This window comes from Abrus precatorius, unplaced genomic scaffold (genome assembly GCF_003935025.1).
Source record: "Abrus precatorius isolate BTA unplaced genomic scaffold, Abrus_2018 Scaffold10, whole genome shotgun sequence".
NCBI lineage: Eukaryota > Viridiplantae > Streptophyta > Magnoliopsida > Fabales > Fabaceae > Abrus > Abrus precatorius.
In genome coordinates, this window is record NW_020874292.1 from 26,421,854 (window position 1) to 26,439,382 (window position 17,529).

Below are 17,529 nucleotides of genomic sequence, written 5' to 3' on the forward strand. Positions count from 1 at the left end.
TAAATTTCTAATTGACACTCTGAGTTGGACTTATAAGTTTTGGAATAAAAATTAGGCGTTATAATTTTAAACATTTTTTCAAATTCTTTATTTAAAGTTGAATTAAGAATTAGATTCTAATAAGAAATACACTACTCAAAGTGTGGAAAGCTTCCATCGCTGGCATGCTACTAGGTCCACGTAAAAGATTTGAATTTAACTTGTGTCACTAGTATATATGTGAACAATAATAAAGTGTTACGGTATATATTTAAACTATAAACCAATTTTGTATTTGCTTTCAAAATTTGTCTATAACCTAAACAATAGAAAACAAGATTTTCTTATCCAGAACCATAAGTTGCATAGTCTGATCCGAGTCATAGAAGGAGGGATCCAAAACCAGTACTGCAGAAACAGAAGCAGATCCTGAAACCCGGACCAATGAAGTGAATCTGATTCAGAATCTGAAGACCCCACATGAACACCACACCACAGAGCACATAGGATATGAGTCAGCACACACGCAGCATAGCCAGAACCTTTGCTCCACGCGTGATGCCAATCCACAACATATCATTCAATCTATGAATCTTAACGTTGTGTTGTGTACCTTTGCCTTCACGCCCCCAGCAACTTTTCAACAACCAATTGCCACTTGCCATTTTTTCTACATAACACACTACAAATTAAACCATTAATAAATCCACAGTTAAAAGTGCATCCATAATTAATTCATTTTGGATAATTGATGTAACATGTTTCATGGGACAGGATTGGAATCTATCCTTCTGTCGGTCTGGTGAGTGTAACATCATCTTTAATATTTTTGTTTTAAATATATACTATTCTAAGTAAAAAATTATAGGTCACAGATTTGCATAACATCAGAACCATAAACTTACAAATTCTTGTTAATCAACGGGTATTGATTATAGAATTAAGAATAAATTAATTTTATTAAAAATGTCTTGGTGATATTTTTTATTTTTTAATTAATCCCTATATTAATTAGTAGGGTTGTCAAATCTATATAAAATTATTTTCATAATAAAATGCAATTTTTTATATTACTTATATTATTTGCCGTACAATTTTTATTTTTCTCATATAAACTTGTTCGTTGATGGGTTTGTTTGGTCCTTAATAATTTCGACTTTTTTTAATGAAAAAATCAACAATAGTATTCTGCGGCTCAACTTTTGCTTCCTATGATGAGGACACGTGGCTCATTTTTTTGAAGCTTCTGTCTCTCTTTCTTTCACTGGTCGCAAAGGGAAAAAAAAGCGCGTTTCAGGTTCCATGTCTTTATATATATGAACCTTACCCGCTTCAAATTTCCCATCTTCAAAATCTCTTCTTTCTTTCAAACCCACGTTTTTCTGCGCAATTTCTCTTGGAAATCTAAAGTGAACATCCTGAAAAGGCTGGAATTTTGATTCTTTTGGTGAAAAAAAAATTGTTGTGTTGTGATTATTACGCTTTTCATTTATCTTCTTGGCCATGGAGGTTTCGGTGATTGGGAGTTCTCAAGTGAAGGTGGGAAAGTACGATTCGGCATATAGGGAACTTGGATTTTGTAATCTGAAGGATAATTTCAGGTTTTCGAGTCATAGAGTTTGTTTTGATCGGAATATAAGGTGGAAGAAGGCTGGGATACGCTTCACTTTGAGGGCTCTTCAATCTGAACCCGTTGTAGAGGAAAAGAAACATTGTGGATCTGGAACAAGATCCAAAACGGTGAGTTTTCTGTTTTGTTTTAATGTTGTTTGCTGTGTTTGGTTGCTGAAAAATCATGGGGGGAAATTGGGATTTTTATTGTGTTTGACTTGGAAGGAAATGATATATTAGTTAATTTTTTTATTTTTTATTCTTTGTAATTGGTTTGACTTAAATTTTGTATCTGTTAGCTTGAAATTAAATGAAAATATCAAGGCTATCCAAAATCCAAATTAGCTTGTTAAACACTTAAAAATTCTTCATTTATATTGTTAAGCATTGTTAAATACTTGAAGTCAACCCTTTTAAGAATTTTTTTATACTTATTGGGTGATCATTTTTCCTTGAAATTGTTATCCTATGAGTTTTAGTGGATTTTCTTTCTTCTTACTCTTTTGTATGAGGGTTGGAATGATTTTGGAGCTATTCGCCACAATTAAAGGAGCAACAATGAATTTTTATTTGGTTAACTCTGATTGCATTGTATCCATTGATAAATGAAACTGTGAAAAACAAGTATTTGTGTCTGAAGTGGATGTACATAATAGAGGTTTAGAAACTGAAAAAGGAGTTTATTGTTCTTCTTCATTCAAATTTCATGCAATCATGCTACGTGTTAGGTGGCCAAATACACCGAGTTTCATTAGATAATGGGTAGCTCAAGGCATTAGAAAGTAACTGATATGCTTAAAATAATATGTTGCAGGTAGATGGTGTAAGATTATTTGTGGGGCTGCCCCTAGATGCTGTTTCTTATGACTGCAATTCAATAAACCATGCTAGGGCAATTGCAGCTGGCCTAAAAGCTTTGAAGCTATTAGGAGTTGAAGGTGTTGAGCTCCCAATTTGGTGGGGAATTGTTGAGAAAGATGCCATGGGAGAATATGATTGGTCAGGCTATCTTGCTATTGCTGAGATGGTTCAGAAAGTGGGTCTCAAGCTCCATGTGACACTTTGCTTTCATGGGTCTAAAAAACCAAATATTCCACTACCTAAATGGGTATCCCAGATTGGTGAATCTCAACCCAGTATTTTCTTTACAGATAGGTCGGGACAGCATTACAAAGAATGCTTGTCACTGGCAGTTGATAATCTTCCTGTTCTTGATGGGAAGACTCCAATGCAAGTATACCAGAGTTTCTGTGAGAGCTTCAAGTCCTCATTCTCTCCATTCATGAGCTCTACAATTACAGTAAGAATTCTGGATTCCAGGACCTCTTATGTATCCCAATATCCACTTTCAGATTATTTATATGACTGACAATTTATTCATATACTGCAGAGTATTTCCATGGGTTTAGGACCAGATGGCGAGCTACGGTATCCATCTCACCACCAGCTACCAAGTAATGGTAAAACTGAAGGAGCTGGAGAGTTCCAGTGTTATGACCAAAACATGCTGAGCTTTCTCAAACAACATGCTGAGGCATCTGGAAATCCTTTATGGGGACTTGGAGGTCCACATGATGCACCTGCCTATGATCAATCCCCATACACCAATAGCTTCTTTAAAGATGGGGGTTCTTGGGAGTCTACATATGGGGACTTCTTCCTTTCCTGGTATTCTAATCAGCTCATAACTCATGGAGATTCCCTCCTTTCCTTAGCAGCTTCTACTTTTGGTGACACTGGAGTGACAATTTATGGGAAAATCCCTCTTATGCACTCTTGGTATGGAACTCGAGCCCATCCTTCCGAGCTAACCGCAGGGTTCTGTAACACAGCTAACAAGGATGGCTATGAACCAGTTGCAAAGATGTTTGCTAGGAACTCATGCAAAATGATATTACCTGGCATGGACCTTTCAGATGCAAACCAACCAAAGGAGAACCATTCTAGCCCTGAGTTGCTACTTGCACAAATTATGGCAGCATGCAGAAAGCATGAGGTAAAGGTTTCAGGTCAAAATTCATCTGAGTCTGGTGTTGCAGGTGGTTTTGAACAAATTAAGAAGAATCTATCAGGAGATAATGTAGTGGAGTTGTTTACATATCATAGAATGGGAGCATATTTCTTTTCTCCAGAGCACTTTCCTTCATTCACTGAGTTTGTTCGGAGCCTTAAGCAACCTGAACTGCATTCAGATGATCTACCTTCTGAGGAGGAAGAAGGTGCTGAATCCGCAGTTAAGAGCCATGAATCAAGCGTGAGCATGCAAGCAGCATAATTGTTGTAAATTTGTAATGTATGATAATCATGTATATAACATGTAGTTATACCCTTGCACGGGGACAGGTTATTTTGTAAGCACTAGATGAGGATGCCTTTTCTTGGTTTAAACCTCAAGCAGAGACATTATTATAGTTATTCCATATAATGTAGCCATTAGCCAAGGTGGGTGGCAGATTACATTTTTGTCATTTGTGCTCATGTTGTGCACATTTCTATTCAATACTGCTTAGTTTAATAAGCTGAGGGTGTGTTTAAAAGAGCTTACAGAGAGTTTATGAAAATAGTTTGATAACTTTTTTAAACTTATTTCAATAAGTTTTTTTATATAATTTATCAAAATAAAATATTTAGTTTATGTCAATACATTTTATGATGAAATTTATCCTATAAATCTCTCGTAATAAGAGTTTTATTGAATAAGCATTGAATTAAGTTGCCATCTGAATGTGTATTAATTTTAAATTTCTCATTTCAAAATATCACTTGATTAAGGATTTTACATAATAATTGTGTAAGTTATTGAAATATTTTTAATTTTAAGCAACATATAATTCATGTCTTAAAATTTTCTTCTAAAAAAATAATCATATGAAGGAAGATTTTTATTTTTTTTTTGTTCCTAAAACTAATAATATTTTGAAATAAAGGAGCAATGCATTATGTAATATAATATCTAACAAGGGTTAATATTTGATCTTCTCCATAGTGGTCTCTCCAATTTTCTCTCTTTCACTCCATCCCCCATTCACAACAGTTACAGTTGCAGCAATTTTGTGTTACATTGCTGCCTTGCTCCTTGTGCTTCTTTCTTTGGTAGTATGGTTTACGCATAACTTTCATGCAAGCAACAAAGTTGCAAGTGACTAGCTAATATTGCAGTTTTGCTATATGTTTACGAGTTTTTTTTTCTTATCAAATTGATTTATTTATGTTGTGCTTAAACTATAAATATCATTCATACGAAGCAATCTTACTCAAACTAGGTCGAACGAATCAATCCTGTGAGTTTCTTTCTAGTATAACAAATTGATTTGAAATTAAAAATGAATATTTTTTTATGTTAACTCGTTTTACTTTTAAAATCGTTTGCATATTACAATGCAAATGTTTAAGAAAATTGTTTAATTGAAGTCTTTCGATTAAAAATGTAATAGGCATGATATTTGACTGCATTATAAATTGTAGTTTCGAGGATCAAAGGCTGTAACAATTATTAATTTTCTAATCAATGATTGAGATTGTTATTTAGATACAATTAAAGTTCTTTAACTAAAATTATTGCATGAAATTTATTTTTATTTTAATTTACTAAGACAAACGAACAAGTTAACAATCTTTTTAAAAATTTATAACGGTCGAGATTTATTTATTACTGAAGAAGAAGTGGCACCAGAAAAATACAGAGAAATTGGAGAGAATTCAGAGCAGGGACCAACTAAAGGCCAAGAAACAACAAACAAGGTCAGAAATCAGATAATACATAGCTGAGAGGATTCATCAGAGGAAATTTCATAGAATTGCAGAGAGAATAAAAAAAAATTATGGCCTAAATTTGAAGGACGGTAAAAAAGGTTTTGTTAATAATGGTTCTTTTCAACATGGCCCAAAGTTGGGTTTGCGGAGGAAGTTTCACTATCATTGTGTCACAGCGATCAAATTTTCTTACTTTAGCTATGAATTCTATTTCTGTTTGTTTTTCCTTTTCTTTTGTTGTAGCATTTGTTTGTCGTTTAATAGTATATTTATTGACATTCAACAAATTATGTTATTGATTATATGACATATATTGACAATTTAGTAGTCCATTTGATTATTGGTGCTTATTACTGGCATTTTGTTTAGTTTGCATTATATCATCAAAGGCTCATTCATGCACATGTTCGTTGGATATAGCTAGTGTCTGGTTTAAATGTCATACATGGTGCAAAATCCAAAAGTAAACACCTTTTTTTACACCGAAAGAAAAAACACTATTTATTTATTTTAATGGCTAAGGTATTTCTGCATATTTAAATTAGTTTACTTCAGATTAAAACAGTTCATAATCAAAATCTTACTTAGAGATCTCTTGAAGAAAAACATTTTCTTCAAAAATTAATCAAAATCAAGTAGCTGGTCAGACACAAATGACATGATTTTTAAGGGGCCATAGATTTGTTTGAATTAATTTTTTAACAAATATTTATAAGAAAAAAGAATCAATAAAATAAAATGAATCAAATTTTACACAAATTATAATTAATTTATGTAGTTCTTAACATTTTCAGAAAGTCTTATTTAACTCCTTCATAAACACATTAAACATAAGAGAATTTAAGAGACTGTTTGATTTTTTAAGAAAATGTTATAAAAGTATCACCTTTTTGTATTTTTTTTTTTCTGTTTTAAAACTTTTTTACAAGATAGTTGATGGGTTTTTTTTTTCTATTTTCTTATATTTTAAAAATATTTAAAAACAAGAAACAAAATGAAAACAAGATAATTTACAACTAAAAGTGAAAGAAAGAAAACATTTTCTGAAACCAATAATTAACAACATTCTTATAGACATCTCAACGACGAAATTTTATAATTGGAAAGTTCCTAGGAGTTAGAAACTAACTCAAAATGGTGACAGAGACTAGATTACACATTCTCTCGTGACGTGCTATGAACTGCTGAAGCATTGTGTTTAGTGCATTCAAAAGATCACATTATCTCATTTTTTTTTGCTGGGGGGGGGGGGGAGGGAGGGTGTTGAGTGTTGATAGCGAGTTTTTATGCGTTTGTGTCCTTGCAAGTACTAACATGTTATGAACAATAACGTTCTCAACTTGAAAATCGCCGAAGTTGAAAGCTAGAAACATCAGCAGACACCACCACTATATTAGCATAGCCATAAACAACAAATGATTAAAAAAAGCAAGCTTTTAAGAAAACAAAAGAAAAATTGAGTGAATTTATGTACACGAGGAATGTTCTAAGTAATGTTCCAATTTCAAGTTATCTTCCGGAGAAGTGGTGATTTGTGATCCCAGAAACTGAAAACTCTCAACTGTGCAGCACTGTCCCTTAAAATTTAGTTCAGTCCCATCCTTACTGAACACTTTTCATTGGTCTGCTTCCCAACAAGTCACATTCAAACCACACTTGTCCCAGCACCAATAGAGATAGCTATATAATCTGATTGAAGCTGGCATCAACGAGAAACAAATATAACATGGTCAGTTGCCGAAAAGAAATCACAAATATAAGTGTTTTATCAAAGCTCCTAATGTAAATGCTGATCTTTTTAGTAAATGGTGATCTTAAAGGTGCTTTTAGGCACTAGTTAATAGTACCCAAATTAATTATATTATATGGCACGCTGTTGTATAGTGGCACTAATGTAAGCTAAACCAATTAACTAAAATGTAATTGCTTGGTGATCTAGCAATGGAATTACAACAAAATACCAATTAGCTTCTACAGCTTTCTATTAATCAATGTTAAGATTATTGAACTATCAAATGAATACCTTTATACACACATCATTCACAAGCAATCTTGGTATCAAAGCTGCTGAGGCAGATTGCAAATGCCTGAAATGCCGAAATAGGGTACCGGTAATCCATTGTAAACAAATCCTTCCCAACTTTTCCAAATTGGAGGATAATCTTATCATGTTCTGGTCCAGCAGGTCCATTTTCTGCAGAAGCCACCAGTTGAAAGTTTTTAACTGAGGCAATTGTCACCCGACCATGAAAGTTTAAGCACCAACACTGTAGCTGTTCGTGCCACCTGGGAGCCTTGTTTTTCAACACTAGCATCCCATCATTTTGATCCCCCAGGGGTCTAGACACGGAATTTTCCACACGCTTTGATTTTGATCGAAAAAAGGGGAATGAAGGAAACATATCTATGCTGCTAAGACAAAACTCGGTCTGTGTAGGGGCTACCCCTCCAGGTTCAATCGCTGAGGTAGGAATGGAGTCCATGACACAATGCATTCTCCTAGGCCCCCTGCTTACCAAATAAAGATTGTAAGTATATCATAGTAGAAATATTAAGAGTGCACCATAAGCTTGTATGCTTTTATCAAACACCTTGGAAACTCAAAGTTAAAATACTATCGTCCACCCAAAGATACTATGGATGGCAGAACAAAATTAATGCAAAGAAAATTATGGTATAACTGTTAGTTGCTTTCATGCAGGATGATTATGTACAGATACAATATGAAAAACTCACCTAGAGCCTAGCACATTCAATTCATATGAAATGTGTGCCACTGGATAATTGCCTGTAGGGACCTTGGGTGAAACTTGCTTTAGATTCACCAGTCTAGTGGACCGACTCTTCATAATCTTTGCCCCTGCATGAGGTGGCTGGCCATCATAGATTGTGAACTTGGTTCCAAGAAAATTTGATCTGATCAAAGGGGAAGAAAAAGATAAGTCTCAGCACTAATAAACAAGACAAAAATGGTCACAGTGCATAAGTAGCATCACACCTTAGTTTCCCAACATAGGTGTTGCTTCCCTTTGACATATCATCCGCATCTAGAGAGATTACATAATCTGTGCAAGTGGGACGTCTGCATTTGCGTGCAGCCAGAAGGAATTTCCCATCATCAGATAATGCTGAATTAAAGAAAACAATGACCAAAAGGAACACACTATTAGAATCAAATCAAAACCTTTCATGCTTCAAAAAGGAAAGGAAAGAATGACGGAAAACAAAGAAACTAAAGTTTTTACTGGAAGTGTTCAACAAGTTGTATTATATACTCACTACTAGATAAACTGAGATACAAATAATATGTTTGGGTGGACCGGTTGCGCTTTATAAAGCACTGGAGGAGATTCTCCCTTGGGCCAGGCTGCCAAAATTATTCACCAATGAAAGCATGTTAAAGTAATGCAAAAGGGCAGGAAACTAACAAATTGTAGAGCTTAGCAATAAAAAGACAAGTCCAACAGTCACATTAAATTATCATGCCTTTCCTACAAACAAGGGAATCTTTAGAGCAATACCAAGGAGAGTAGGAAAATAAAAAATAAATCAAAGCATTCCACACCAAAGAGGCATCTTCTAGTGCCCACTCAATTTGCCCAAAAGAGTGATCTATTCTTTTACTTTTTAGCCTAGTGTATACGACAAGAACAAAGAAGTTTCAGCGGCCACTATCCAATAGAAGATAATTGAATTAAAACAACTAGGCACTAGGCAGCACAATACAAAACACTTCTTGATGTAAGTTGCATTAAGGCTGCGAAAAAAAATACTAAACGTGGTCCTTTACAATGTCTAGAAGGGAATTGCAGAGTAATTTCCCATGCAAAGTTTCAGAATAACTAAAAAATTGACATCACTATATAGTGGTCCCAGCCTCCCAGGTGATATAGAACATTAATTCTAGTGATGTCTCAAGAATTATGCCAAAAACCCAAGATTATCCACAAATACGATGGACCAACCAAAACCACAAATTACCACACAGAGATAAAGAACCCTAATAGGGGTTGGTTTATACAGGGTAAGCAAGAATTACACATTTTATTTTCCACAGGGGATAGTGTTAAGTCAAAATCACGAAAAGCAGAAACTGAAAAAGAGCACAAAGGAAAATCTTATTAACATCCCACACAAATGAAGTTAATTGAATTACATATTGGAAACTCAACAGAAAAAAAAAAAAAAAAAAGAGGTTCAACTCTACCCCTCAGCTCACGATTTCGTGCACCCTTGCCTTCACGCCAAGGGTAACCGTAGTATCAATATCTTTATTTTATTTTATTTGTCACAAAACAATCTAAGCACAACAGGAAGGTTAAAGTATTGAAATCAATTTTCACAAAAATCAATAACAAAAACTACAAAGAAACAAAGTAGTAGTAACATAAGAAATCATAATAAAAAGAATTAACTAGGAATCAATATCATACAAAACCCAATTAATCTAAATGCCACAAAAAAAAAAAAGCTTTACCCTCAGTAAAAGGTAAAAGCCACCCAACAGAACAGAGGGTAGATGAATACAGTCAAATAATAATAAAAAAAAAAATTAAGGAGAAAAGAGGAAGTATATGGAAAAGGGACATTGTGGGAAAGGAAAAGAAACCTGTTTAACAGAAATGGGGAAGGTTATCTTGGAAGAGAGTTGTGGTGTTTTGACGATGTCTTTTGTGATCTGTCTCCAGCTACGGCACACTCCAGCACATGCCACAACGTTCTTCCTGGGTGGCCACGTGTCCTCGGAAGCCTCGATTCGAAGGAGAACCTCACGAAGAAGCTCTTGTGGCATGTTGGCCCAACAACTCTGCTTCATGCCATCATCAATCAGAACCTCCTCTTGCTCCTGAACCACTCGATGCGACCTTGATCTCATCTCCTGAATTATGCTCCTTATTATCGCCATCTTCAGCTCAAAGGTTTCAACTTTCACAAGGGTAGTGAATGCGTCAGAACAAGAGAGAGAGAAGATGAAGGTGGGCAAAGGGTTATTTATTATTTAAGCTTTGCGTTGATTGAGGGGAATTTAAAAAATTTATTCTTTTTTGGTGGGTTGCGGAAAGGGTAGAGAGAGAGAGAGTGATGGGATTCTGATGATAGCTGATAAGGGTGCAGTGGTTTTGTGTGTGTTTTGTTTTTAGGATAGAGAAAGGGAAAGTAATAAAATAAAGGGTGATGCTGTAAAATGCAATGGAATTATGGTTTGGAGAGAGAGAGAGAGAGGTTAATATAGGAGTTATTTTGTTGTTCCAAGGTTGGTGATTTTGTTGTTTGCTGGTGCTGCCGCAGGACTTGAGTCTTGCCTGTGTCTTAATTAAAATCTAAATTATTAGACCATTTAATGATTTTTACTACTATTTTGTTCTACCGTGATTGAATAGTCATTTGTGATTGTGAGATGCATCAGTGCTTTAATATTTAGGAAAAAGTTATGAGATATAATTTAAAAACTAATAAATAAAATATATTAATTGAAAAGGAATTAATATTATTTTTTAAAATCACCTTTTACTTCTTAGATTATTAGTTAGCATTAGTTAAAAAAATTATAAAGTATTTTTTTATTTTGCCTTTCTATGTATTATTATTGGTTGATTTGTTGACGTAAATAATGATTTTTATATAATGTAAATTTTCTTTTAATTATTATGTTTTTTTTATTACAAGTATTTTAGAATGTTAGAAACTTGAAAGTCTTTTTTTTTTCAGTTTTAACAGCATTTTCTCTGCATATTAGGAAACTTATCTTTAGTATAATAGGAAATCCCTTATCCAAAAATAAACATTCATTGGCACTCTTTTCTATCAACTTCTATGAGAGTACACTATTTAACTTTTTTCATAATTTTTATTAATTTTATTTTAAATTTTAAAAATAAAAAATATTATTTACTTTATTATTATTATTTACAGTATTTTTAATTAAAATTCTCAACAATATAACTCGTATTTAGTTTCATATAAAAAATTAATTTTTTTACTTAAAAATTTTAAAATTCATCACTTCTATCTTAATTTAGAATCTCTTGTTTAAGGGGGAAGGTTTCTCCACATGTCAACCATATCTAGCTTTTGGACACTGCTTGAAAGGCAATAAATCAGTACATGCGTACTTACAAATTTATATTCAGTCAATAGTCGCATTAAAATTTGGAAGGAAATTTTATAATTTATAATTATTTCATTTAACTTCATTTGAACTAATCAAATACTTAATGTGATAGTGAATGATAATTCTAGAAAAAAAAAACCGAAATCTCTCATTGCATATGAAGATATGAAAATAAATGTAAAAAAAAAAAAGTTGCAAAAATTAACAATGAACAATCAACCTTGTACAAGATGGTTACGTTCATGGCCCGCTTGCATGCATTAGATTTTTTTTTCGTAACCATGACATTAATTTCTTAAATATTATCATACATTATATTAAAACCTCGGACATTTTTATAAAACCTGTTTAAATATTAAGGCATAATTTTATTTTTCTTTTAAGTTAATTTAATCTAGAATCATTCACTCTCGTAACTGGCCCTTAGAAAAACAAACAAATCGATAACCTTCGTTTACAAGCAACCCAACACAGTCATTTTTAACCTTTTTTATACAATCTACCCTTCATTATTTTCTTAGGAAACGATTGAATGATATGATGAAATAACCCAAATTCAGTTGCATACTTATATCAATGAGTAATTAAATCACTAATCACATGTAGTAGTTGTTAACAGGACATTCATATCTATAACACTGAACCCATACTAAACAACAACATCTATCAAGTATCATTCACTTCCACATCTAACACATTTAAATATCACCAAAACTGGACAACTGCAGCCATCCAAAAGATTCAACATTGTTTAGTTACTTGTTCAAGTACTTTGGAGTGGATTCTTTGTTTTTAGCAACATAAAAAATGGCATCAATATTTATTTCATCTTAAATACACCTTAAAACCCTTTAATAAAATATTATTTGTATTTTTTAAAAAGTTTTATAATCCCTAATATATATCCTTTGGTAATGACAGTAATTCATCATGACCAATATGTCACTCGTTAATTAGTGATCCTTGTAAGTTTCAATCCTGTAGGAGATTCTTCCCCTTTTACAAAATTAGAGTACAATCAAAACCAATTGCTTAAAAGCTTATTGTCCGTGATGGCATTATTGCGGAATTGATAAAATATAGTGAAGAAGAAGAAACAAGAGCTCATGTCCTTGTCCAAATGGGGTGGATAAGTTTAGTGGCACTGTTCTTGGGCTTCCTACCACAACTTAGCAGTAGGTAGAGGTCATCCTACCCCACCATACTAATATCTATACGCAAAAACAATGGTTTTCATTGCATTATTAGAGTCCATTCTATCAACTACTACAATTAATTTGCTACCCATTTTTGCTTCTTACATGCTCAAATTGTTATTGATGTAAATCAACCCGTTGCCTTTATAAGCTTTGGAAATTTTTTTGTTTTCTCTCTTCCATCAGAGAGAGCAACTTCTTATTAAATTTCTCTTCAAGTTAGGTTAATACCACCAAACATTAACAACGTACTATGCCAGTTTTTTCATCCTTTTTTCAAATAAATTTCAGCTTTTAATTGTATTTTTAATTTTATTTAATTTTTGTGTAATTTAGTCTTCTAATTTTAATTATTCATATTTAATTTCTAATTTTTTAATTGTTCAAATTTAAGTTTCTTATTCCAAAATATCATCCAATTAACAAAAATATAACAAATATAATATATATATATATATATATATATATCATTGATTTATACAAATCTATAAATAAAAAATATAAAATAATTAAATAAAAAAATGCTTTATTATATTTTATATATTTCATTTAGTATTTTTATTTAAATAATTTATATATTTTTCTTTACTAATTAAGTTATACAAATCAATAATATGTAACATTTCTATTATATTTTTGTTAAAGATTGGATAAAATTTTGAAATAAGAAACTGAATTTAAAAATTAAAACGATTAAATGTGAGTAATTAAAATTAAAAGGACTGAAAGTATAATTAAGCAAAAAATTATTCTCAAACATTCTATTTGCCTCTGTAAAAAAAAAGTAGTTAGACGTGAATTAGTAGCAAAAGATTTGAATGATTTATAAAAGTAAATATATCTAAAATTTTCAGTCCAGAAAGAAAATATTATAGACCATTTGAATTAACTTCTATTTATATTTATGTTAAAGATATATAAATTTAAATAATAAAATTTAGGGAAATTTTAGGTGTATAAATAAATATTAATTTATTTATGAAATTTAATTTAATTTTTGTTTTTATTTTTAAAATATTTATAAAGAATTTCATTCATCCCACTCATAAATTTTTAAAAAATAGGCTATTATATAGAATAAATTTGTTTAAAACTTGTTCTGAAATATTTGCTAAAGTAACATTATTATACATTTATGAACATTAAATTAATATTTTTTTATTTGTTAATTTTGATTTTACTTTTTTTTGTCAAAATCATTACTCCTTGAAGAAAGCTTATTCTGTATCAGCATCATCAAAGAAACAGTAGTGTTTTGTGACAATAAAACATCACAAAACACTATAGAGAACTAAACCCAATAAAGAAGTTGCAAAACCTATTATTATTTTGCACTTTCAACAATGCAAAGCAAACACCTCACAAACATTTTATGTTATCTTAATAAGAACTTTAAACGTTAAAACATAGAAGCTAAAATCTTGCAAAGAAAAAGTTTCAATTTTAGGTATGAAATCTCCTTTCTTTTGGAAGAAATTTTTTTAGTTGGCTTTCCATTACATACAAAGGATGTTAACAATGGTTTGTGAGTGAGGCTCTATATATTTATTTTACATTTATTTTAGTTTTCTTAAATTTAGTTATCTATCTGCTCAACATACTTTTAGATATTTAATTCCCAACTAAAACTGTATTTACGGCGTCAATGCAAGTAAATGCCTTGTAATTCACTTTCATAATTGAGTGAAGTAAAAATTTTGATAGAAACAATAAAAGTTAAATGACTAAACAATATATTAAAGGATTAATTTGGAAAAAAAGATATTTTATGAAATTGAAAAAAATTAATTAAAAATAAGAAACATATTTTAACCATTAACTTAACTATGTTATAAAATCAACTTGTATGTTAAAATATTCAAACAGTAAAAAACTAATATTACTGAATAAAACTCAATGAAGCAACGCGTCCTCCATCCCTCCTCCAAGTTTGACAAAAAGGGATCATCATCTTATAACGTGGGACGTGGGAAACTGTATAAAATTGAAAAGAAATAAATGAAGTTGCACAATATTTAAGACGTCAAGTGCCTCCATTCACACTGTATTTCCTAACAATCTATCAAGTGCCTCGTAAGATATTTTTAAGTTGAACTTTAGTTCCTTTCTCTATGACAAAGAAGCTTTTAGCTGTATCTGAGTTTCATATTATATACAAGTAAGGGTGTTTCCTGTCACTCTTAAGTCTCTATTTTTATTTTTATCTAAATTATTTTTCTCTTATAACTATATCAGTAATATAATATTTTAAATAAAATTATTCAAATAAACGTAATAATAAACACTCCAAAAATTGATTGAAAATTTGAAAGCACATCGTGGCTGAGATGAAGGCCAGGTGAGATATGGGCAATTTCCTGTTCTCTTGAATTCTTAACGTATTATTTTCACATTTGTAGCTTAGCGAAGGGATGACGCAATGTTATTTGTTTATGTATCGTAGCAGGTAAAGATAAATTCTGACATAATGTAAGGTATGGTTAACTATCTCAGATGTTAGATTTTTGAAAACTCAAATTGTCCCCCAACTTTAATATGTCAGTGACCAGTTTATCCAACATCTTATTTAATTGTTCATAAGAGCGTAGCTGTTGATAGAATTACAGACAGAACAAATCAAAAGCAAAGATCAATCGTGACTAAGAAAATGACAAAAGGACCACATCACAGTAGGAGACAGAAGTTTAAAACACCTTTGGCGAATATTAAAGATAAGAAAGAGAACTGAGATTATAAGTTGAGTCATTTGGACAGAGTTGCACTAGCAACTTCATCTCCCGCAAAAGACATCACTCAACTCTCCTACGTCCTAAACACAAAATAAAAATTATCTTAACTGAACTTTTCGGCCGATGCACGTTGTTTGGATGAAAAAGGGAACCAAGTTAAAGTGTGACGCTATCCCATATATGATAAAAACATGTCCGTTTTATTGTCGCACAAAATGAGTTTTTTTTCCTATCATGATTAAAAAAATCTTTTTTTTGTGTTTTAAAATTTTCAACTTAATATCAGAAGCAAATTTTTAGGGACAATTTTTTATTATAAATACAAGTTTTATTTTTAAAACTATCTTTCTTTTCATAACACTGAAAGAATATTTAAAGCTTCTCATTATAAATTTAGACCATCTTACATTATTCAATAATAAGATATGATCATGTTTAAAAAGCTATCAAATATAATTAGCTAATCCTACAACCAATTATGATAGGATTTAATAAAAAAATATTTTTCCATCATTAGCAAAGTATTCAAATTCCCCTCATTGCCATGTACTGGCTACGAAACTTTAATCTTTTAGTTGAAGTATATATTTGATCTACACAGTTTTATTTTTTTTTATAACAAAATTACTTAATTTTCATACGTCCGACCATTTTTAATATGATTTTCACAGCTTATTATTCTTACTCTAATGTTTAATAGTTATAAAACAGTACAAATATAGATTAAATTAAGATATCATACACAAAAAGAAAAATTGTATTTCATTTCTATACATATAAAATATTTATAATAAATTTATATCAATCTCATGATAAAATTACAGAAATATTACATTAAGAAAAATTAAACACATAATAACTATTAAAAAGTCAAATTAAAAACAATTATTCTTGTTAAAGATTAAAAATAACATCTATAGAAGTCAATTCAACTGGTAAGGAACGAAACTATCTCAAGTATTTCAAATCACACTATCAATGAAAATTTTTATCAATGAATCATCCATAAATACCTATATGTAAAGTACTATTTAAGCATATCCTAATGACCACTTAAACTCCAACACGTTTAAGACGTGTTTCCAAAATAAATCCAACGAAACATTCGCTTAGTTGCAATCAGTCTTGCGCCAGCAAGTCATATGATGCCATCTTATCTAACTTCATACATCTGTTGATATTTTTTTTCCAGAAAGCATAAAGAAAGTGCTTTTAGATATTAAAAGATACGCATCAAGTATGGACAATTCTCCCCATTAGAGACAAACCAGTCCATGTCTACCGCCATCACGCACAAGGACAGGACCACTTAATGAAATTATTTGCGATTGACTCCTTACCAATTGCCATCCCAAACAACACCCCTCCCCTATAATATAAAAAGTTTGAAATAAATACTCGATTTCACAGTGATTTGGAGCACCAATTCTCCACTCCTATTTAAACTTCGACAGATAAGGAGAATGTGGTGAATATTCATAGCATTTATGAATATGCTTCAGTGTTCATTTCAGGCATGAAATTGCAAAAAAGACCAGTGACCGATGCGGACTCTATTTCTGATAATACTAACTTTTCTCTAAACAAAAAATACATTCTAAATCCAAGTATACTCAACCGAATTTTCAAATGCCCATCATAAATTCTCAATTTCATTTACGTACCATAATTTGCAGCGATGCGGTTCTTTGCTAGTCCAAAATAAATTCAAGAGTAAAAACGACTTGACACAACTATTGAAAATTTGGAAGAGTCGTACAAAATTGAGAGATAGGCCTTTAGTTTAAACAGGAAATGTGAAAACACAAACCCGTAAATACCACAATCATTTATCCATGGTTAATACCTGATACCTGGCCCTGACCATACAAGGAATGGACTGAACAAACCAAAAAAGAGAGATACTTGCCTGGCTGGTTACTTTTGGATACAATTTTCAGAATCCTCAGAAAACAAATACAAAACTGTAATAGGACTTACTAATTTAGCATTTCTGTGATCCTGGATAAATAAGGTAGCAGATTATCTCAAGAAGAATGCTTTCTAAAGAAACTGGAGAAACAGACTCAACAGAATCATATGATGTTTTAGTCTGATTATCAACCGATTATATAGATAACCAAGCCCATAACAGCTGATAACAACGTAA

The 17,529-nt window shown here is 31.5% G+C and overlaps 2 protein-coding genes across 2 annotated transcripts; one reads left to right on the plus strand and one right to left on the minus strand.

Moving 5' to 3' along the window:
• Window positions 1–954: 954 nt before the first annotated feature.
• LOC113869152 (inactive beta-amylase 9) lies at window positions 955–4,132 on the plus strand. The gene is made up of 3 exons (XM_027505333.1): window positions 955–1,719; window positions 2,405–2,890; window positions 2,981–4,132. Exons 1-3 carry the CDS (start codon window positions 1,483–1,485, stop codon window positions 3,863–3,865), a joined length of 1,608 nt encoding a protein of 535 aa, XP_027361134.1. The 5' UTR covers window positions 955–1,482; the 3' UTR covers window positions 3,866–4,132.
• Window positions 4,133–6,306: 2,174 nt separating this feature from the next.
• LOC113869739 (tubby-like F-box protein 3) lies at window positions 6,307–10,392 on the minus strand. Its single transcript, XM_027506200.1, has 6 exons — window positions 9,953–10,392; window positions 8,623–8,710; window positions 8,342–8,471; window positions 8,080–8,259; window positions 7,367–7,851; window positions 6,307–7,042 (listed from the first exon to the last, which is right to left on the minus strand). The coding sequence occupies exons 1-5, from the start codon at window positions 10,247–10,249 to the stop codon at window positions 7,380–7,382; spliced, it is 1,167 nt and encodes a 388-aa protein (XP_027362001.1). The 5' UTR covers window positions 10,250–10,392; the 3' UTR covers window positions 6,307–7,042; window positions 7,367–7,379.
• Window positions 10,393–17,529: the final 7,137 nt, after the last annotated feature.

Coding starts and splice junctions, on each gene's coding strand:
- LOC113869152 (XM_027505333.1), top strand. CDS start 1,483: ATGGAGGTTTCGGTGATTGGGAGTTCTCAAGTGAAGGTGGGAAAGTAC. Junction 1,720..2,404: donor CTGGAACAAGATCCAAAACG/GTGAGTTTTCTG, acceptor AATATGTTGCAG/GTAGATGGTGTAAGATTATT. Junction 2,891..2,980: donor TCATGAGCTCTACAATTACA/GTAAGAATTCTG, acceptor CATATACTGCAG/AGTATTTCCATGGGTTTAGG.
- LOC113869739 (XM_027506200.1), bottom strand. CDS start 10,249: ATGGCGATAATAAGGAGCATAATTCAGGAGATGAGATCAAGGTCGCAT. Junction 8,260..8,341: donor ACCTATGTTGGGAAACTAAG/GTGTGATGCTAC, acceptor CCCTTTGATCAG/ATCAAATTTTCTTGGAACCA. Junction 7,852..8,079: donor TTGAATGTGCTAGGCTCTAG/GTGAGTTTTTCA, acceptor TTTGGTAAGCAG/GGGGCCTAGGAGAATGCATT.